The sequence below is a fragment of the Haliotis rufescens genome, unplaced genomic scaffold (genome assembly GCF_023055435.1).
Source record: "Haliotis rufescens isolate VD_foot unplaced genomic scaffold, xgHalRufe1.0.p SCAF_14, whole genome shotgun sequence".
In the NCBI taxonomy this organism is placed as follows: Eukaryota; Metazoa; Mollusca; class Gastropoda; order Lepetellida; family Haliotidae; genus Haliotis; species Haliotis rufescens.
Genome location: NW_025963824.1, coordinates 18,937,576 through 18,960,243, shown reverse-complemented (window position 1 = coordinate 18,960,243; position 22,668 = coordinate 18,937,576). Strand labels below are relative to the sequence as shown.

The window sequence follows — 22,668 nt, the reverse complement described above, 5'->3', positions numbered from 1 at the left end:
GGCAGTCAGTGGTGCCAGACTGGAACAGAAGGAACATACAGGCAGTCAGTGGTGCCAGACTGGAACAGAGGGAACATACAGGCAGTCAGTGGTGCCAGACTGGAACAGAAGGAACATACAGGCAGTCAGTGGTGCCTGACTGGAACAGAAGGAACATACAGGCAGTCAGTGGTGCTAGTCTGGAACAGAAGGAACATACAGGCAGTCAGTGATGCTAGTCTGGAACAGAAGGAACATACAGGCAGTCAGTGGTGCCAGACTGGAACAGAAGGAACATACAGGCAGTCAGTGGTGCTAGTCTGGAACAGAAGGAACATACAGGCAGTCAGTGGTGCCAGACTGGAACAGAAGGAACATACAGGCAGTCAGTGGTGCCAGACTGGAACAGAGGGAACATACAGGCAGTCAGTGGTGCCAGACTGGAACAGAAGGAACATACAGGCAGTCAGTGGTGCCAGACTGGAACAGAAGGAACATACAGGCAGTCAGTGGTGCTAGTCGGGAACAGAGAGAATATACAGGAAGGCAGTGGTGCTAGTCAGGAACAGAAGGAACATACAGACAGTCAGTGGCGCCAGCCTGGAACAGAGGGAACATACAGGCAGTCAGTGGTGCTAGTCTGGAACAGAGAGAATATACAGGAAGGCAGTGGTGCTAGTCAGGAACAGAAGGAACATACAGACAGTCAGTGGCGCCAGCCTGGAACAGAGGGAACATACAGGCAGTCAGTGGTGTTAGTCTGGAACAGAGGGAACATACAGGCAGTCAATGGTGCTAGTCTGGAACAGAGAGAACATACAGGCAGTCAGTGGTGCCAGTCTGTAACAGAAGGAACATACAGGCAGACAGTGGTGCTAGTCTGGAACAGAGAGAACATACAGGCAGTCAGTGATGTTATTCTGGAACAGAGGGAACATACAGGCAGTCAGTGGTGTTAGTCTGGAACAGAGAGAACATACAGGCAGTCAGTGGTGCTAGTCTGGAACAGAGGGAACATACAGGCAGTCAGTGGTGCCAGACTGGAACAGAAGGAACATACAGACAGTCAGTGGTGCTAGTCTGGAACAGAGGGAACATACAGGCAGTCAGTGGTGCTAGTCTGGAACAGAAGGAACATACAGGCAGTCAGTGGTGCCAGCCTGGGACAATAACCTATATGTTACATGGCTAAATAAGTTCAATTTTTAACTTTGCATTGTGTTTACTCATGTTAATTGTGCTGCTTACCTTGTAGAGGTAGAAGGAATATACCAGCGCACTGACAGCAGAGTCCAAGTCACAGGCTTCATTACCAATCACAAAATGGACCTTTCCATAATCAGACACCTTGGCCTGCAACATTTATAAAAAAGGGCATTGCAGCTCACCTGGATGTGTCATTAAACAAATCAAACTGTCACGATACCATACTATTACCTTATTATCATAAGCTGTGTCTGGTGTACGACCAAGTCCTGCCTAGCTGTATGGTGTGTGGTTTGTATACGACCAAGGCCTGGATGGCTGTATGGTGTGTGGTGTGTGTACTACCAAGGCCTGCCTTGTGGACTGGTGTGTGGTGTGTGGTGTGTGGTGTGTGTACTACTAAGGCCTGTCTGGTTGTATGGTGTCTGGTGTGTGCACTACCAAGCCCTGTCTGGTTGTATGGTGTGTGGTGTGTGTACTACTAAGGCCTGCCTTGTGGACTGGTGTGTGGTGTGTGTACTACCAAGGCCTGCCTGGTGGACTGGTGTTTGGTGTGTGTACTACCAAGCCCTGCCTGGCTCTACGATGTGGTTTGTGTACTACCAAGGCCTGCCTGGTTGTAGAGTGTTTGGTATGTATACTACCAAGGCCTGTCTGGTTGTATGGTGTCTGGTGTGTGCACTACCAAGCCCTGTCTGGTTGTATGGTGTGTGGTGTGTGTACTACTAAGGCCTGCCTTGTGGACTGGTGTGTGGTGTGTGGTGTGTATATGACCAAGGCCTGCCTCGTGGACTGGTGTGTGGTGTGTGTACTACCAAGGCCTGCCTGGTGGACTGGTGTGTGGTGTGTGTACTACCAAGCCCTGCCTGGTTGTAGAGTGTGTGGTATGTATACTACCAAGGCCTGTCTGGTTGTATGGTGTCTGGTGTGTGCACTACAAAGCCCTGTCTGGTTGTATGGTGTGTGGTGTGTATACTACAAAGGCCTGTCTGGTTGTATGATTCGTGGTGTGTGCACTACGAAGCCCTGCCTGGTTGTATGGTCTGTGGTATGTATACTACCAAGCCCTGTCTGGTTGTACGATGGTGGTGTGTATACTACCAAGCCCTGTCTGGTTGTACGATGGTGGTGTATGGTGTGTGGCGTGTGTACTACCAAAGCCTGCCTGGTTGTACGTTGTTTGGTTTGTATACTACAAAGGCCTGTCTGGTTGTATGATGTGTGGTGTGTGCACTACCAAGCCCTGCCTGGTTGTATGGTGTGTGGTATATATACTACCAAGCCCTGCCTGCTTGTATGGTGTGTGGCGTGTGTACTACCAAACCCTGCCTGGTTGTACAGTCTGAGGTTTGTGTACTACCAAGGCCTGCCTTGTGGACTGGTGTGTGGTGTGTGATGTGTGTACTACCAAGGCCTGCCTTGTGGACTGGTGTGTGGTGTGTGGTGTGTGGTGTGTATATGACCAAGGCCTGCCTCGTGGACTGGTGTGTGGTGTGTGTACTACCAAGGCCTGCCTGGTGAACTGGTGTGTGGTGTGTGTACTACCAAGCCCTGCCTGGTTGTAGAGTGTGTGTTGTGTATACTACAAAGGCCTGTCTGGTTGTATGATTCGTGGTGTGTGCACTACCAAGCCCTGCCTGGTTGTATGGTGTGTGGCGTGTGGCGTGTGGCGTGTGGCGTGTGTACTACCAAGCCCTGCCTGGTTGTACGGTGTGAGGTGGGTGTACTACCAAGCCCTGCCTGGTTGTACTGTGTGAGGTGATAATGTGTTGATACGAAACTTCCCCTCGAATACGAAACTGCTGTCTATGATTTGAGAATGACATTACGGCGGCCATCTTGGTTTGCTCTAGGCAGGCAGTTGAGTGACAACCTGTGTGGGTGCAGGAGGTGTATTGTGTTGGCAGTCGTTTTGAATACAAGTGTATATGAAGAACCTGTGTCTGTCTATTTTAACATGGTAGCAGAGCGTGGTTGACACCTGTCCCTGACCTTTTCCTGTATGCTGGAAAAATTGTTGGTGTAGAAAAAAAATAAAAATAGAGAGACAAGAAAGAAGACATGGCGTCAAGTGGTAGCTATAAGAGTCCCCCGACATTCTCAGAGGCCAAACCTTATAACAGATGGATTGAAGAAATCCGTGTATGGATGACTGTTACAGACCTTCCTGAAGAAAAACAGGGACCTGCTTTGGCTTTATCTCTGCCAGAGAATGAAGGTACAATTCGTGATAAAGTTTTCAGTGAATTAGGTGTCACAAAATTGAATCAGAAAGATGGTGTGAAAACATTCATACAGTTTATGGACAGTGTATATAAGAAAGACGAACTTTCAGAGGCTTATGAAGTTTACATTGAATTTGACAGATTTAGAAGATTGGAAAGAATGACCATGGAGAACTATGTCACAGAATTTGAAAAACTTTATAACAGAACTAAAAAGTACACAATGAGTCTACCACAATCTGTATTGGCTTTCAAATTACTTGAGAATGCTGGACTCAGTCACACAGATCGACAATTGGTGCTTACTGGGGTAGATTATACTAATGATGCAACCCTATTCAAACAGATGAGTGTTTCGATGAGAAAGTTCTTTGGGAAACAGTCCCTACCAGCATCAGGTGGTGAAGAGAAGATGATCCCAATATCAGAAATTAAAGTTGAACCAGTCTATGCTGTCTATGAAGAATCTGCACACTACACGTGTAGTAAGAGAGGTAGAAGAGGTCAGGGAGGTTATGGAAATTACCAGAATTATGGTTGGCGGGGGAACAATTCACAGTTTAGAGGTTATGGAGGACAGTTTGGTGCACGTAGAAACAGCAGTGATGTGTTTGATGGAACAGAAAGTGCAAGAGGGAAGACAGTTCAGAATGTCTTGGGAAGGGATGGCAGACCCCTTCACTGCAAAATTTGTCAGTCAATATTTCATTTTGCAAAAGATTGCCCTGACTCCTATGAAAATATGGACAAAAGAAAACATGGTGGAAAGGAGGAAGAATTTGTACTCTTCACAGGAAACAAAAATGAAGAACTCGAGGTATTAGTGTGTGAAACATTAAATACAGCAATCCTAGACAGTGCATGTAGCTCTACAGTAGCTGGTGAGGTGTGGGTGAAGTGTTTCATAGATACTCTTGATGAACATGAACTTGAACAAGTGACAAGATGTCCAAGTGAGACTTTGTTTAAATTTGGAGGTGGAAGGCGTCTAAAATCAATGGAAAAGATTACGCTTCCATGTGAGATAGCTGGGGTAAAATGTACTGTTACGACGGATGTAGTTGAGAGTGACATACCCTTACTTCTTGGAAAGCCTGCAATGAAAGCTGCAAAAGTTATCATGGACCTTGAAAATGATAAAGCCTCTTTCTTTGGAAATTAAATTGACTTACAATGTACCTCATCTGGGCATTATTGTGTCCCATTGGTTCATTCAAGGGTACCTGTGGACAATACATTTGAAGTTTTGTTCACAGTCACTGGAAAGACGAAGATAGAAAAGAAGAAAACAATAGTGAAGTTGCACAAACAATTTGCTCATCCGTCTAGCCAATGGTTGGCAATGTTACTGGAAGATGCTGGAGTGAAGGATCAGTCTTGTCATTAATTGGTTGATGAAGTTACTCGTGAATGTGACATTTGCTCAAAGTTCAAGAAAACTCCACCAAGACCATTTGTGTGCCTACCTTTGGCAACTGAATTCAATGAAGTTGTAGCTATGGACTTGAAAGTGTGGAAACCAGGTGTGTATTTCCTGCACCTGATTGATCTTGCAACAAGATTTAGTTTAGCAGCCGTCATCAGAAGAAAGACACCTGAGATAATCATTGATAAAATCCTAAAACTATGGATAGGCAGTGGATTCGGAATTCCGAAAAAGTTTCTGGCAGATAATGGTGGTGAATTTGCAAATGCAGAGTTCAGAGATATGGCTGAAAATCTGAACATTGATGTTATGAACACTGCAGGTTTCAGTCCATGGCAGAATGGGGTGTGTGAGAGAAATCATTCGGTTGTTGATAATTGTGTTGAGAAGATTATGGAAGGTGACCCGCGTCTGGACTTGGAAACTGCATTAGTATGGGCTATCAACGCAAAGAATTCTCTGCAAATGGTACGTGGATGGAGTCCATATCAATTGGTTTTTGGCTCAAATCCAAACATGCCTTCAGATAAACCTCCAGCTTTGGAGGGGACCACCATCAGTGAAACATTTGCTAGGCATTTGAATTCTCTACATTCTGCAAGAAGGGCATTCATTCAGACAGAATCATCTGAACGAATTCGGAGGGCACTGAGGCATAATGTTAGACCATCAGGTACCACTTTTCATGCAGGCGAAAAAGTCTATTACATGAGAGACAATCAGTGGAAGGGACCTGGGAAGGTGTTAGGTCAAGATGGCAAGATCGTTTTTGTTAGGCATGGAAACATTTACATCAGGGTTCACACTTGTAGGCTTCATAAGGTACAAAATCAAGGACATGATAGACCTGATCAGGTCATGGAAAGCAATGAAGAAGGAAATGGTGTGATCTATCCAACATGTCCAAACGAGCATGAGACTGAGAATTTTCATGAGGAAGACTGTGATAATGATCTCTCTGGTGTTGAGAAGAACAAGTGTGAGCATAGTATCCAAGAAAAAAAAATGATCCAAGCATCATAACATTTCCAAAGGTGAAAGACAAGGTAAAGTATTTGCCACAAAATACAGACAAGTGGAAAGAAGCTGAGGTGATCAGTAGAGGTGGCAAGGCTACAGGAAAGTATAAAGGGTATTTCAATGTCAGTGAAACTGATAGTCAAGAGGTCAAAACATTGAACTTTGAAACTGATGTCCAGCGATGGGAAAAGGTTTGAAACTGACAGTTTCATGTCAGCTGAAGATGTGAATGTTGCCTTTGTCCCTTGTAAACATCATGAGGATAAAGCTGTTAAAATTGCCAAAGAATCCGAACTTAGAAATTGAGAATTGTTTGATGTTTATGAAGAGGTGCATGATTGTGGTCAGCCATGTATATCTACAAGATGGGTGATAACTGAAAAGTTCAATGGAGAAAAGAAAGAAATCAAGGCAAGACTTGTTGCAAGAGGCTTTGAAGAAAAGCAGTGGGTGCAAAGTGATTCGCCAACAGCAGGTAAATATACTCTTCGAATAATTTTGGCAATTTTCTGTATGAAGTCCTGGGAATGCAGAACCATTGACATAAAGGCCGCATTCTTGCAAGGGAAAAGCATTGAGAGAGAAGTGTATTTAAAGCCACCAAAAGAATCTGACGCAGATGGAAAAATATGGAAGTTAAAGAAATGTGTTTATGGTTTGAATGATTCATCTAGAACATGGTATTTCCGTGTTTGTGAAGTACTCAAACTCTTGAAATGCAAGCAATCTGAGATTGATCCAGCTCTTTTCTGTTGGCATGTCGATGGAAATTTATCCGGTATATTCCTAATGCATGTGGACGATTTCATATGGGCAGGGACACCAGATTTTGAGAGTCTCGTTATTGGAAGGATACAACAGACTTTTAAGATTTGAAAACAAGCAACAGGCATTTTTCAGTACATTGGTTTGGAAATAAAGCAGAGCAAGGGAGAAATCAAGATGGATCAACTTTCATACATTGAGAATCTGACCAGTACACCAATTCACCTGTCAAGAGCATCACAGAAATGTGAACCATTGACGAAGGAAGAGACAACTCAATGTAGAAGCTCTATTGGCCAATTAAGCTGGGTGGCAAATCAGACAAGACCAGATGTCATGTTTGATGTGCTGGAGTTGAGTGTTTGTATGAAGCAGCCAACAGTTGAAGATTTGATAAGAGCAAACAAAACCATTAAAAAAATAAAGTTGGAAGAATGCAGACTTTGTTTCAAGGAAATGGGGAAGTTAGATGATCTTTGTCTTCTGATGTTCAGTGACGCATCCTATGGCAATCTGAGTGATGGTGTGTCAAGTACTGGTGGATTCATCATTTTCTTAACTGGCAAGGACAACATGTGCTGTCCCCTTTTTTGGAAGGCTACTAAAATCAGAAGAGTGGTACGCAGCACACTTGCTGCAGAGGCCCTTGCCATGGTAGATGGACTAGAAGCAGTGAGTTGTCTTGGACATCTCATCAGTGAAATTCTTACAAATGGTTTGGGAAAGAATGTTATCCCTATTGATTGCTACACTGACAATAAGTCACTCTGTGAGAACATTCACTCAACAAAATCTGTCAGTGAAAAACGTCTGAGAATAGACATTGCAGGAATAAAGCAAATGCTAGAAAGAAAGGAAATCTCCAAGGTGTGTTGGGTTAAATCAAGTGACCAGCTTGCTGACAGTTTGCCAAAAAGAGGAGCATCTACGATGAAACTTCTGGAGATCTTGAAGACTGGACAATTGAACATTTAACATGTGTGATGTTACAGTTGTCGTCTAACTGCAAGAAATAATGCAGTTCATGGACTGAAGTAGTGTTGTGATATGAAACTTTTTTATTAGTTCAGTTTTTAATTCATGTTGTAAATCTAAATATTTTATTTCAATCATATAAAACAAAAGATAATATTTCATGTTTGAATGTACAGTTCCTTTTATACTTAGAAAAAAAGGGGAGTATGTTAATGTGTTGATACGAAACTTCCCCTCGAATACGAAACTGCTGTCTATTTGGTTTGCTCTAGGCAGGCAGTTGAGTGACAACCTGTGTGGGTGCAGGAGATGTATTGTGTTGGCAGTCGTTTTGAATACAAGTGTATATGAAGAACCTGTGTCTGTCTATTTTAACATGAGGTGTGTGTACTACCAAGCCCTGTCTGTTTGTATGGTGTGTGGTGTGTGCACTACCAAAGCCTGCCTGGTTGTACGTTGTGTGGTGTGTATACTACAAAGGCCTGTCTGGTTGTACGATGGTGGTGTGTATACTACAAAGGCCTGTCTGGTTGTATGATGTGTGGTGTGTGTACTACCAAGCCCTGTCTGGTTGTACGTTGTGTGGTGTGTATACTACAAAGGCCTGTCTGGTTGTATGATGTGTGGTGTGTGCACTACCAAGCCCTGCCTGGTTGTACAGTGTGAGGTGCGTGTACTACCAAGCCCTGCCTGGTTGTACGGTGTGAGGTGCGTGTACTACCAAGCCCTGCCTGGTTGTACAGTGTGAGGTGCGTGTACTACCAAGCCCTGCCTGGTTGTATGGTGTGAGGTGCGTGTACTACCAAGCCCTGCCTGGTTGTATGATGTGTGGTGTGTCCACTACCAAGCCCTGCCTGGTTGTATGGTGTGTGGCGTGTGTACTACCAAACCCTGCCTGGTTGTACAGTGTGAGGTGCGTGTACTACCAAGCCCTGCCTGGTTGTACAGTGTGAGGTGCGTCTACTACCAAGCCCTGCCTGGTTGTACAGTGTGAGGTGTGTGTACTACCAAGCCCTGCCTGGCTGTACAGTGTGAGGTGCGTGTACTACCAAGCCCTGCCTGGTTGTACAGTGTGAGGTGCGTGTACTACCAAGCCCTGCCTGGTTGTACAGTGTGAGGTGCGTGTACTACCAAGCCCTGCCTGGTTGTACAGTGTGAGGTGCGTGTACTACCAAGCCCTGCCTGGTTGTACAGTGTGAGGTGCGTGTACTACCAAGCCCTGCCTGGTTGTATGGTGTGAGCTGCGTGTACTACCAAGCTCTGCCTGGTTGTATGGTGTGAGGTGGGTGTACTACCAAGCCCTGCCTGGTTGTACTGTGTGAGGTGGGTGTACTACCAAGCCCTGCCTGGTTGTACGGTGTGAGGTGCGTGTACTACCAAGCTCTGCCTGGTTGTACAGTGTGAGGTGCGTGTACTACCAAGCCCTGCCTGGTTGTACAGTGTGAGGTGCGTGTACTACCAAGCTCTGCCTGGTTGTACAGTGTGAGGTGCGTGTACTACCAAGCCCTGCCTGGTTGTACAGTGTGAGTTGGGTGTACTACCAAGCTCTGCCTGGTTGTACGGTGTGTAGTATGTATACTACCAACCTCTGCCCGGTTGTACAGTGTGAGGTGGGTGTACTACCAAGCTCTGCCTGGTTGTACAGTGTGAGGTGCGTGTACTACCAAGCCCTGCCTGGTTGTACGGTGTGAGGTGCGTGTACTACCAAGCCCTGCCTGGTTGTACAGTGTGAGGTGCGTGTACTACCAAGCCCTGCCTGGTTGTACAGTGTGAGGTGCGTCTACTACCAAGCCCTGCCTGGTTGTACGGTGTGAGGTGCGTGTTCTACCAAGCCCTGTCTGGTTGTACGGTGTGAGGTGCGTGTACTACCAAGCTCTGCCTGGTTGTACAGTGTGAGGTGCGTGTACTACCAAGCCCTGCCTGGTTGTACGGTGTGAGGTGCGTGTACTACCAAGCTCTGCCTGGTTGTACAGTGTGAGGTGCGTGTACTACCAAGCCCTGCCTGGTTGTACGGTGTGAGGTGCGTGTTCTACCAAGCCCTGTCTGGTTGTACAGTGTGAGGTGCGTGTACTACCAAGCCCTGCCTGGTTGTACGGTGTGAGGTGCGTGTACTACCAAGCCCTGCCTGGTTGTACGGTGTGAGGTGCGTGTACTACCAAGCTCTGCCTGGTTGTACAGTGTGAGGTGCGTGTACTACCAAGCCCTGCCTGGTTGTACGGTGTTAGGTGGGTGTACTACCAAGCCCTGCCTGGTTGTACGGTGTGAGTTGGGTGAACTACCAAGCCCTGCCTGGTTGTACGGTGTGAGGTGCGTGTACTACCAAGCCCTGCCTGGTTGTACGGTGTGAGGTGGGTGTACTACCAAGCTCTGCCTGGTTGTAAAGTGTGAGGTGCGTGTACTACCAAGCCCTGCCTGGTTGTACTGTGTGAGGTGGGTGTACTACCAAGCCCTGCCTGGTTGTACTGTGTGAGGTGGGTGTACTACCAAGCCCTGCCTGGTTGTACATTGTGTGGTATGTATACTACCAAGCCCTGTCTGGTTGTACAGTGTGAGTTGGGTGTACTACCAAGCCCTGCCTGGTTGTACGGTGTGAGGTGGGTGTACTACCAAGCCCTGCCTGGTTGTACGGTGTGAGGTGTGTGTACTACCAAGCTCTGCCTGGTTGTACGGTATGAGGTGTGTGTACTACCAAGCTCTGCCTGGTTGTACGGTGTGTGGTATGTATACTACCAAGCCCTGCCTGGTTGTACGGTATGAGGTGTGTGTACTACCAAGCTCTGCCTGGTTGTACGGTGTGTGGTATGTATACTACCAAGCTCTGCCTGGTTGTATGGTATGAGGTGTCTGTACTACCAAGCTCTGCCTGGTTGTACGGTGTTTGGTATGTATACTACCAAGCCCTGCCTGGTTGTACGGTATGAGGTGTGTGTACTACCAAGCTCTGCCTGGTTGTACAGTGTGTGGTATGTATACTACCAAGCTCTGCCTGGTTGTACGGTGTTAGGTGGGTGTACTACCAAGCCCTGAGTGGTTGTACGGTGTGAGGTGCGTGTACTACCAAGCCCTGCCTGGTTGTACGGTGTGAGGTGCGTGTACTACCAAGCTCTGCCTGGTTGTACAGTGTGAGGTGCGTGTACTACCAAGCCCTGCCTGGCTGTACAGTGTGAGGTGCGTGTACTACCAAGCTCTGCCTGGTTGTACAGTGTGAGGTGCGTGTACTACCAAGCCCTGCCTGGTTGTACAGTGTGAGGTGCGTGTACTACCAAGCTCTGCCTGGTTGTACGGTGTGTGGTATGTATACTACCAAGCTCTGCCTGGTTGTACAGTGTGAGGTGGGTGTACTACCAAGCTCTGCCTGGTTGTACAGTGTGAGGTGCGTGTACTACCAAGCCCTGCCTGGTTGTACGGTGTTAGGTGGGTGTACTACCAAGCCCTGCCTGGTTGTACGGTGTTAGGTGGGTGTACTACCAAGCCCTGCCTGGTTGTACAGTGTGAGTTGGGTGTACTACCAAGCCCTGCCTGGTTGTACAGTGTGAGTTGGGTGTACTACCAAGCCCTGCCTGGTTGTACAGTGTGAGTTGGGTGTACTACCAAGCTCTGCCTGGTTGTACAGTGTGAGTTGGGTGTACTACCAAGCTCTGCCTGGTTGTACGGTGTGAGGTGCGTGTACTACCAAGCCCTGCCTGGTTGTACAGTGTGAGGTGGGTGTACTACCAAGCCCTGCCTGGTTGTACAGTGTGAGGTGTGTGTACTACCAAGCCCTGCCTGGTTGTACGGTGTGAGGTGCGTGTACTACCAAGCCCTGCCTGGTTGTACAGTGTGAGGTGCGTGTACTACCAAGCCCTGAGTGGTTGTACAGTGTGAGGTGCGTGTACTACCAAGCCCTGCCTGGTTGTACGGTGTGAGGTGCGTGTACCACCAAGGCCTGCCTGGTTGTACAGTGTGAGGTGCGTGTACCACCAAGCTCTGCCTGATTGTACGGTGTTAGGTGGGTGTACTACCAAGCTCTGCCTGGTTGTACGGTGTTAGGTGGGTGTACTACCAAGCTCTGCCTGGTTGTACAGTGTGAGGTGCGTGTACTACCAAGCACTGAGTGGTTGTACAGTGTGAGGTGTGTGTACTACCAAGCCCTGCCTGGTTGTACGGTGTGAGGTGCGTGTACTACCAAGCCCTGCCTGGTTGTACAGTGTGAGTTGGGTGTACTACCAAGCTCTGCCTGGTTGTACGGTGTGAGTTGGGTGTACTACCAAGCTCTGCCTGGTTGTACGGTGTGAGGTGCGTGTACTACCAAGCTCTGCCTGGTTGTACGGTGTGAGTTGGGTGTACTACCAAGCTCTGCCTGGTTGTACAGTGTGAGTTGGGTGTACTACCAAGCTCTGCCTGGTTGTACGGTGTGAGGTGCGTGTACTACCAAGCCCTGTCTGGTTTTATGATGTGTGGTATTTGTACTACCAAGCTCTGCCTGGTTGTACGGTGTGAGGTGCGTGTACTACCAAGCCCTGCCTGGTTGTACGGTGTTAGGTGGGTGTACTACCAAGCCCTGCCTGGTTGTACAGTGTGAAGTGGTTGTACTACCAAGCCCTGCCTGGTTGTACAGTGTGAAGTGAGTGTATTACCAAGCCCTGCCTGGTTGTACGGTGTTAGGTGGGTGTACTACCAAGCCCTGTCTGGTTTTATGATGTGTGGTATTTGTACTACCAAGCTCTGCCTGGTTGTACGGTGTGAGGTGCGTGTACTACCAAGCCCTGCCTGGTTGTACGGTGTGAGGTGGGTGTACTACCAAGCCCTGCCTGGTAGTACAGTGTGAAGTGGTTGTACTACCAAGCCCTGCCTGGTGGACTGGTGTTTGGTGTGTGTACTACCAAGGCCTGCCTGGTTGTACAGTGTGAGGTGGGTGTACCTACCAAGCCCTGCCTGGATGAACGGAGGAAGTCCTCCATGTGGTGAGTGTAGTCGGGTTCTCCTCAGCCAGTCTCACATCTTTTCTCAGGCACAGCCTATTTTAACACTGCAAAAACAAAAACCACCTTACCATTTTCATCTCATCCTTATATATCTTGACTCATAAAGTTTCACAACATTTATACAAAAACAACCCAACATAGAGACAGGTCCAACAGATGCAAGAAGCATGTAGAGCAATCTGTATACCAGCTTCCTGCTGCCTGCTCCTGACAGCACAGCCTGACACATGGAGACATCAAACCTCTGTACCAGCTTCCTGCTGCCTGCTCCTTACAATACAGCCTGACACATGGAGACATCAAACCTCGGTACCAGCCTACTGCTGTCTGCTCCTGACAATACAGCCTGACACATGGAGACATCAAACCTCTGTATACCCGCTTCCTGCTGCCTGCTCCTGACAATACAGCCTGACACATGGAGACATCAAACCTCTGTATACCCGCTTCCTGCTGCCTGCTCCTGACAATACAGCCTGACACATGGAGACATCAAACCTCGGTACCAGCCTCCTGCTGTCTGCTCCTGACAATACAGCCTGACACATGGAGACATCAAACCTCGGTACCAGCCTCCTGCTGTCTGCTCCTGACAATACAGCCTGACACATGGAGACATCCAACCTCTGTATACCCGCTTCCTGCTGCCTGCTCCTGACAATACAGCCTGACACATGGAGACATCAAACCTCGGTACCAGCCTCCTGCTGTCTGCTCCTGACAATACAGCCTGACACATGGAGACATCCAACCTATGTATACCCGCTTCCTGCTGCCTGCTCCTGACAATACAGCCTGACACATGGAGACATCAAACCTCGGTACCAGCCTCCTGCTGTCTGCTCCTGACAATACAGCCTGACACATGGAGACATCAAACCTCGGTACCAGCCTACTGCTGCCTGCTCCTGACAATACAGCCTGACACATGGAGACATCAAACCTCGGTACCAGCCTCCTGCTGCCTGCTCCTGACAATACAGCCTGACACATGAAGACATCAAACCACGGTACCAGCCTACTGCTTCCTGCTACTGACAATACAGCCTGACACATGGAGACATCAAACCACTGTACCAGCATCCTGTTGCCTGCTCCTGACAATACAGCCTGACACATGGAGACATCAAACCACGGTACCAGCCTACTGCTTCCTGCTACTGACAATACAGCCTGACACATGGAGACATCAAACCACTGTACCAGCATCCTGTTGCCTGCTCCTGACAATACAGCCTGACACATGGAGACATCAAACCACGGTACCAGCCTACTGCTTCCTGCTACTGACAATACAGCCTGACACATGGAGACATCAAACCACTGTACCAGCATCCTGTTGCCTGCTCCTTACAATACAGCCTGGCACATGGAGACATCAAACCTCTGTACCAGCTTCCTGCTGCCTGCTCCTGACAATACAGCCTGACACATGGAGACATCAAACCTCCGTTTACCAGCTTCCTGATGCCTGCTCCTGACAATACAGCCTGACACATAGAGACATCAAACCTCTGTATACCAGATTCCTGCTGCCTGCTACTGACAATACATCCTGACACATAGAGACATCAAACCTCTGTATACCAGCTTCCTGCTGCCTGCTCCTGACAATACAGCCTGACACATGGAGACATCAAACCTCTGTATACCCGCTTCCTGCTGCCTGCTCCTGACAATACAGCCTGACACATGGAGACATCAAACCTCTGTATACCAGCTTCCTGCTGCCTGCTCCTGACAATACAGCCTGACACATGGAGACATCAAACCTCTGTACCAGCCTACTGCTGCCTGCTCCTGACAATACAGCCTGACACATGGAGACATCAAACCTCTGTACCAGCCTACTGCTGCCTGCTCCTGACAATATAGCCGGACACATGGAGACATCAAACCTCGGTACCAGCTTCCTGCTGCCTGCTCCTGACAATATAGCCTGACACATGGAGACATCAAACCTCTGTACCAGCCTACTGCTGCCTGCTCCTGACAATACAGCCTGACACATGGAGATATCAAACCTCTGTATACCAGCTTCCTGCTGCCTGCTCCTGACAATACAGCCTGACACATGGAGACATCAAACCTCTGTATACCCGCTTCCTGCTGCCTGCTCCTGACAATACAGCCTGACACATGGAGACATCAAACCTCTGTATACCAGCTTCCTGCTGCCTGCTCCTGACAATACAGCCTGACACATGGAGACATCAAACCTCTGTACCAGCCTACTGCTGCCTGCTCCTGACAATACAGCCTGACACATGGAGACATCAAACCTCTGTACCAGCCTACTGCTGCCTGCTCCTGACAATACAGCCTGACACATGGAGACATCAAACCTCGGTACCAGCCTCCTGCTGTCTGCTCCTGACAATACAGCCTGACACATGGAGACATCAAACCTCGGTACCAGCCTACTGCTGCCTGCTCCTGACAATACAGCCTGACACATGGAGACATCAAACCTCGGTACCAGCCTCCTGCTGTCTGCTCCTGACAATACAGCCTGACACATGGAGACATCAAACCTCGGTACCAGCCTACTGCTGCCTGCTCCTGACAATACAGCCTGACACATGGAGACATCAAACCTCGGTACCAGCCTCCTGCTGCCTGCTCCTGACAATACAGCCTGACACATGAAGACATCAAACCACGGTACCAGCCTACTGCTTCCTGCTACTGACAATACAGCCTGACACATGGAGACATCAAACCACTGTACCAGCATCCTGTTGCCTGCTCCTGACAATACAGCCTGACACATGGAGACATCAAACCACGGTACCAGCCTACTGCTTCCTGCTACTGACAATACAGCCTGACACATGGAGACATCAAACCACTGTACCAGCATCCTGTTGCCTGCTCCTGACAATACAGCCTGACACATGGAGACATCAAACCACGGTACCAGCCTACTGCTTCCTGCTACTGACAATACAGCCTGACACATGGAGACATCAATCCACTGTACCAGCATCCTGTTGCCTGCTCCTTACAATACAGCCTGGCACATGGAGACATCAAACCTCTGTACCAGCTTCCTGCTGCCTGCTCCTGACAATACAGCCTGACACATGGAGACATCAAACCTCCGTTTACCAGCTTCCTGATGCCTGCTCCTGACAATACAGCCTGACACATAGAGACATCAAACCTCTGTATACCAGATTCCTGCTGCCTGCTACTGACAATACATCCTGACACATAGAGACATCAAACCTCTGTATACCAGCTTCCTGCTGCCTGCTCCTGACAATACAGCCTGACACATGGAGACATCAAACCTCTGTATACCCGCTTCCTGCTGCCTGCTCCTGACAATACAGCCTGACACATGGAGACATCAAACCTCTGTATACCAGCTTCCTGCTGCCTGCTCCTGACAATACAGCCTGACACATGGAGACATCAAACCTCTGTACCAGCCTACTGCTGCCTGCTCCTGACAATACAGCCTGACACATGGAGACATCAAACCTCTGTACCAGCCTACTGCTGCCTGCTCCTGACAATATAGCCGGACACATGGAGACATCAAACCTCGGTACCAGCTTCCTGCTGCCTGCTCCTGACAATATAGCCTGACACATGGAGACATCAAACCTCTGTACCAGCCTACTGCTGCCTGCTCCTGACAATACAGCCTGACACATGGAGATATCAAACCTCTGTATACCAGCTTCCTGCTGCCTGCTCCTGACAATACAGCCTGACACATGGAGACATCAAACCTCTGTATACCCGCTTCCTGCTGCCTGCTCCTGACAATACAGCCTGACACATGGAGACATCAAACCTCTGTATACCAGCTTCCTGCTGCCTGCTCCTGACAATACAGCCTGACACATGGAGACATCAAACCTCTGTACCAGCCTACTGCTGCCTGCTCCTGACAATACAGCCTGACACATGGAGACATCAAACCTCTGTACCAGCCTACTGCTGCCTGCTCCTGACAATACAGCCTGACACATGGAGACATCAAACCTCGGTACCAGCCTCCTGCTGTCTGCTCCTGACAATACAGCCTGACACATGGAGACATCAAACCTCGGTACCAGCCTACTGCTGCCTGCTCCTGACAATACAGCCTGACACATGGAGACATCAAACCTCGGTACCAGCCTCCTGCTGCCTGCTCCTGACAATACAGCCTGACACATGAAGACATCAAACCACGGTACCAGCCTACTGCTTCCTGCTACTGACAATACAGCCTGACACATGGAGACATCAAACCACTGTACCAGCATCCTGTTGCCTGCTCCTGACAATACAGCCTGACACATGGAGACATCAAACCACGGTACCAGCCTACTGCTTCCTGCTACTGACAATACAGCCTGACACATGGAGACATCAAACCACTGTACCAGCATCCTGTTGCCTGCTCCTGACAATACAGCCTGACACATGGAGACATCAAACCACGGTACCAGCCTACTGCTTCCTGCTACTGACAATACAGCCTGACACATGGAGACATCAAACCACTGTACCAGCATCCTGTTGCCTGCTCCTTACAATACAGCCTGGCACATGGAGACATCAAACCTCTGTACCAGCTTCCTGCTGCCTGCTCCTGACAATACAGCCTGACACATGGAGACATCAAACCTCCGTTTACCAGCTTCCTGATGCCTGCTCCTGACAATACAGCCTGACACATAGAGACATCAAACCTCTGTATACCAGATTCCTGCTGCCTGCTACTGACAATACATCCTGACACATAGAGACATCAAACCTCTGTATACCAGCTTCCTGCTGCCTGCTCCTGACAATACAGCCTGACACATGGAGACATCAAACCTCTGTATACCCGCTTCCTGCTGCCTGCTCCTGACAATACAGCCTGACACATGGAGACATCAAACCTCTGTATACCAGCTTCCTGCTGCCTGCTCCTGACAATACAGCCTGACACATGGAGACATCAAACCTCTGTACCAGCCTACTGCTGCCTGCTCCTGACAATACAGCCTGACACATGGAGACATCAAACCTCTGTACCAGCCTACTGCTGCCTGCTCCTGACAATATAGCCGGACACATGGAGACATCAAACCTCGGTACCAGCTTCCTGCTGCCTGCTCCTGACAATATAGCCTGACACATGGAGACATCAAACCTCTGTACCAGCCTACTGCTGCCTGCTCCTGACAATACAGCCTGACACATGGAGATATCAAACCTCTGTATACCAGCTTCCTGCTGCCTGCTCCTGACAATACAGCCTGACACATGGAGACATCAAACCTCTGTATACCCGCTTCCTGCTGCCTGCTCCTGACAATACAGCCTGACACATGGAGACATCAAACCTCTGTATACCAGCTTCCTGCTGCCTGCTCCTGACAATACAGCCTGACACATGGAGACATCAAACCTCTGTACCAGCCTACTGCTGCCTGCTCCTGACAATACAGCCTGACACATGGAGACATCAAACCTCTGTACCAGCCTACTGCTGCCTGCTCCTGACAATACAGCCTGACACATGGAGACATCAAACCTCGGTACCAGCCTCCTGCTGTCTGCTCCTGACAATACAGCCTGACACATGGAGACATCAAACCTCGGTACCAGCCTACTGCTGCCTGCTCCTGACAATACAGCCTGACACATGGAGACATCAAACCTCGGTACCAGCCTCCTGCTGTCTGCTCCTGACAATACAGCCTGACACATGGAGACATCAAACCTCGGTACCAGCCTACTGCTGCCTGCTCCTGACAATACAGCCTGACACATGGAGACATCAAACCTCGGTACCAGCCTCCTGCTGCCTGCTCCTGACAATACAGCCTGACACATGAAGACATCAAACCACGGTACCAGCCTACTGCTTCCTGCTACTGACAATACAGCCTGACACATGGAGACATCAAACCACTGTACCAGCATCCTGTTGCCTGCTCCTGACAATACAGCCTGACACATGGAGACATCAAACCACGGTACCAGCCTACTGCTTCCTGCTACTGACAATACAGCCTGACACATGGAGACATCAAACCACTGTACCAGCATCCTGTTGCCTGCTCCTGACAATACAGCCTGACACATGGAGACATCAAACCACGGTACCAGCCTACTGCTTCCTGCTACTGACAATACAGCCTGACACATGGAGACATCAAACCACTGTACCAGCATCCTGTTGCCTGCTCCTTACAATACAGCCTGGCACATGGAGACATCAAACCTCTGTACCAGCTTCCTGCTGCCTGCTCCTGACAATACAGCCTGACACATGGAGACATCAAACCTCCGTTTACCAGCTTCCTGATGCCTGCTCCTGACAATACAGCCTGACACATAGAGACATCAAACCTCTGTATACCAGATTCCTGCTGCCTGCTACTGACAATACATCCTGACACATAGAGACATCAAACCTCTGTATACCAGCTTCCTGCTGCCTGCTCCTGACAATACAGCCTGACACATGGAGACATCAAACCTCTGTATACCCGCTTCCTGCTGCCTGCTCCTGACAATACAGCCTGACACATGGAGACATCAAACCTCTGTATACCAGCTTCCTGCTGCCTGCTCCTGACAATACAGCCTGACACATGGAGACATCAAACCTCTGTACCAGCCTACTGCTGCCTGCTCCTGACAATACAGCCTGACACATGGAGACATCAAACCTCTGTACCAGCCTACTGCTGCCTGCTCCTGACAATATAGCCGGACACATGGAGACATCAAACCTCGGTACCAGCTTCCTGCTGCCTGCTCCTGACAATATAGCCTGACACATGGAGACATCAAACCTCTGTACCAGCCTACTGCTGCCTGCTCCTGACAATACAGCCTGACACATGGAGATATCAAACCTCTGTATACCAGCTTCCTGCTGCCTGCTCCTGACAATACAGCCTGACACATGGAGACATCAAACCTCTGTATACCCGCTTCCTGCTGCCTGCTCCTGACAATACAGCCTGACACATGGAGACATCAAACCTCTGTATACCAGCTTCCTGCTGCCTGCTCCTGACAATACAGCCTGACACATGGAGACATCAAACCTCTGTACCAGCCTACTGCTGCCTGCTCCTGACAATACAGCCTGACACATGGAGACATCAAACCTCTGTACCAGCCTACTGCTGCCTGCTCCTGACAATATAGCCGGACACATGGAGACATCAAACCTCGGTACCAGCTTCCTGCTGCCTGCTCCTGACAATATAGCCTGACACATGGAGACATCAAACCTCTGTACCAGCCTACTGCTGCCTGCTCCTGACAATACAGCCTGACACATGGAGATATCAAACCTCTGTATACCAGCTTCCTGCTGCCTGCTCCTGACAATACAGCCTGACACATGGAGATATCAAACCTCTGTATACCAGCTTCCTGCTGTCTGCTCCTGACAATACAGCCTGACACATGGAGACATCAAACTTCTGACCATTGATTAATGAGTCTGATTAATTTTGCTAATTTGACACCTAGACATATGGAAATTGCAAAACTCACATTAATATTAACAAACACTGATCAATAAAATGATGTTAGGTTGACCAAGTAGACATTGATTAACTTGATTACTTGGCCCGCAATAACATCATCCCGGAGGATCTGGTGTCTAATTGGTGACATGGTCTGTGCCATGGAGCGCCAACACTTTTACTAACCATATCAGTGATTTGATACCAGGGTCCGAGTTCTCATACCTAGTTAAACATAACCAACATTAAAAGGAAGCTTGCATGTAAATCTTTAAACAACATGGTTTTGATAAGCCCACATTTTATCTATTTCTTGGCTATTGGATTGGAGCATCAAAAAATTAGTTACGTAGAGAAAAAAAAACTAAATAAAAACCACATTGGCTGCTATGTAGTTTCGAAAGGCAGGTTTGAAAACAGAAAGATTGTAAACTATAAGTGAACCCACCCTTTATTAAAACTTAAATCCAACTTGTTGCCAAGGAAAGGTAAAAAATAAAAATTTCTAAAATTCCTGAATAGCAAAAGGCACAAGTTCAGTATGTGCCTGGTAGACATGCAAAGTTTTGTAACAAAGTATTTGACGTTTTTTTAGTTACGCTCCGGAAACGAACACCACTTTTATAGAACATAAGTCCAACTTGTTACCATGGAAACGTAAAAAATAAAAATTTCTAAAATTCCTACATAGAAAAAGGCACCAGTTCAGCATGAGTCTGACAGACATGCAAAGTTTTGTTAGAAAGTATTGAATGGGTTTTGAGTTATGTTCCGGAAACGAACTCTACCCTATAGAACCTTAGTCCAACTTGTTGCCATGGAAACGTAAAAAATAAAAATTTCTAAAATTCCTAAATAGCAAAAGGCACCACTTCATTATATGACTGACAGATTCGCCAAGTTTCGATCAAATACACTGAATGGTTTTCGCGTTCTACCCCGCAAAAGGAAATGATTACGGACGGACGGATGGACAGACAGACAGACTGGCTGATTGCTATATTCCCCCTCATTATATGTCGGGGATATACTTGCATGTTTGAGTACATATTTGTTGACATGGTATTTCCATTGTTATGTGCTTCTTCCTAAAAATAAATAAAAACTCATTGTAGGTGTGTAATATATGAACACCTCTCCACACAGCTGTGTGGGTTTTTCCTAAATTGTGCACTATAGTCAAGAAAATATTAGCATGAATATGGATGAGGTTATTGCAAAACACATGGTATCGAAGGACAGAGCAGCCTCCCAGCTGGCATCAGTCCCGCATAGGAGATCGCTATATATTTCAGTGTTGAAAGTCATTTGTAATCATTGCCTGTTTCCAAAGTGTACGAAAATGGCTTTTAATGTACAGGACAGAAAGTTGTTTTTATCTCACTGTTGTCATTTTTCAAATAAAATTTCTTTTGCCAGTTAAAAAAAATATTCTGAAATTTAATTTCAATATATTTCCACTTTTTCATTTTGAAAGTGCGCCGCATCCATAAACCATTAATAAAAAATCATTGCCTTTAATGTCTTTGCATCATCAAAATGCAAAATTTCATTAAAAAGCTTGAAAATTATTAACATTAATGTATTGCTGATAAAAAAGGAAAATTCTGCGATTTTTCTGCAATTCTGCGGTAAGTTACATTTTCTGCAAATCTTTCTCAGATCAGGAAATTGCAGAATTTGTCTGGGACTGACAAAAAAAATCATTCATCGCTACACTCATCTTCCCAAGGCAAGGGAGTTAACCCTTGCCTAACCAGGCTCGTATTCCTGGGGTCGATCGTAGAGCCACCAGTGGCTATTACGAGTTGTGTCCCTTCTATGCCTCTCCTTTGAACCAATCAGATTCCGCCTCTTGTATCACTTGCATTTGCTTCAAACAAAATGGTGGCACCCAGTCAAGACGATCTGATCAATAACCAAGATCTATATTGCAATAAAACTGGTCTTACATGTCAAAGTCCATCAAATCATGTGAGCACCTTGATTAAAAACATGAAAAGATTTTGAAAATATCTGTTGACACTGAGTTGGCAGTGCACATGCTCTGCAAATCCTGCAATCTACCAAAATCTGCACGACAGTTTATGAACCCGATTTTGATATTGTTATGCGATTTTGATTGGACTATGCAAAAACTCGTTAGTCCTGCCAAAATATAACTCAATTATACCAGCCTGGAAACTAGACTTTTTAAGATAAAAGCTCAATCAACAAAAGGTGCGGTCAAGATAACAGTGTCTCATCTGTGTTTTGAACTAGATTTTGCCAGGACATTTTGTACCCAAGAAAAATACATAGATTTACAACCCCTGTATCGTAATACATGCGATACATTTCACAATACTGCTGTAAGACACGTGAACAATAACAGAAATTGTTCTCCTGTATTTCCCAGTCAGCTATAAATAATACAACATTCCCAGTGCCTTCTAGCCCAGGTTTCTGCCCTACAGTATCCTGCAAAAAGAATGAAAATCGACTTTATAAAATAAAAATAAAAGTATTGGGATACAAATCGTATAGCACCCACAGTATCAGGATAGTCATTGCATTGTGACCCCATTGCTGTTACACCTCTAGTATCTAGCTGTCATCGCACCGACAGTATTGGGATAAGCATT

At 47.4% G+C, this 22,668-nt stretch overlaps 1 protein-coding gene across 4 annotated transcripts in view; it reads right to left on the bottom strand.

Moving 5' to 3' along the window:
- Positions 1–22,668, bottom strand: part of LOC124123071 (protein prune homolog 2-like) — a 192,418-nt gene that overhangs the window by 159,456 nt on the left and 10,294 nt on the right. For all 4 annotated transcript variants that reach the window (XM_048395103.1, XM_048395102.1, XM_048395106.1 and 1 more), the window contains exons 2-3: positions 12,501–12,604; positions 1,228–1,332 (exon numbers count right to left, since the gene is read on the bottom strand). In XM_048395103.1, the coding sequence (XP_048251060.1) occupies positions 1,228–1,332; positions 12,501–12,536 (141 nt within the window). In that variant the 5' untranslated portion in view covers positions 12,537–12,604. The remainder of the gene's footprint in view (positions 1–1,227; positions 1,333–12,500; positions 12,605–22,668) is intronic.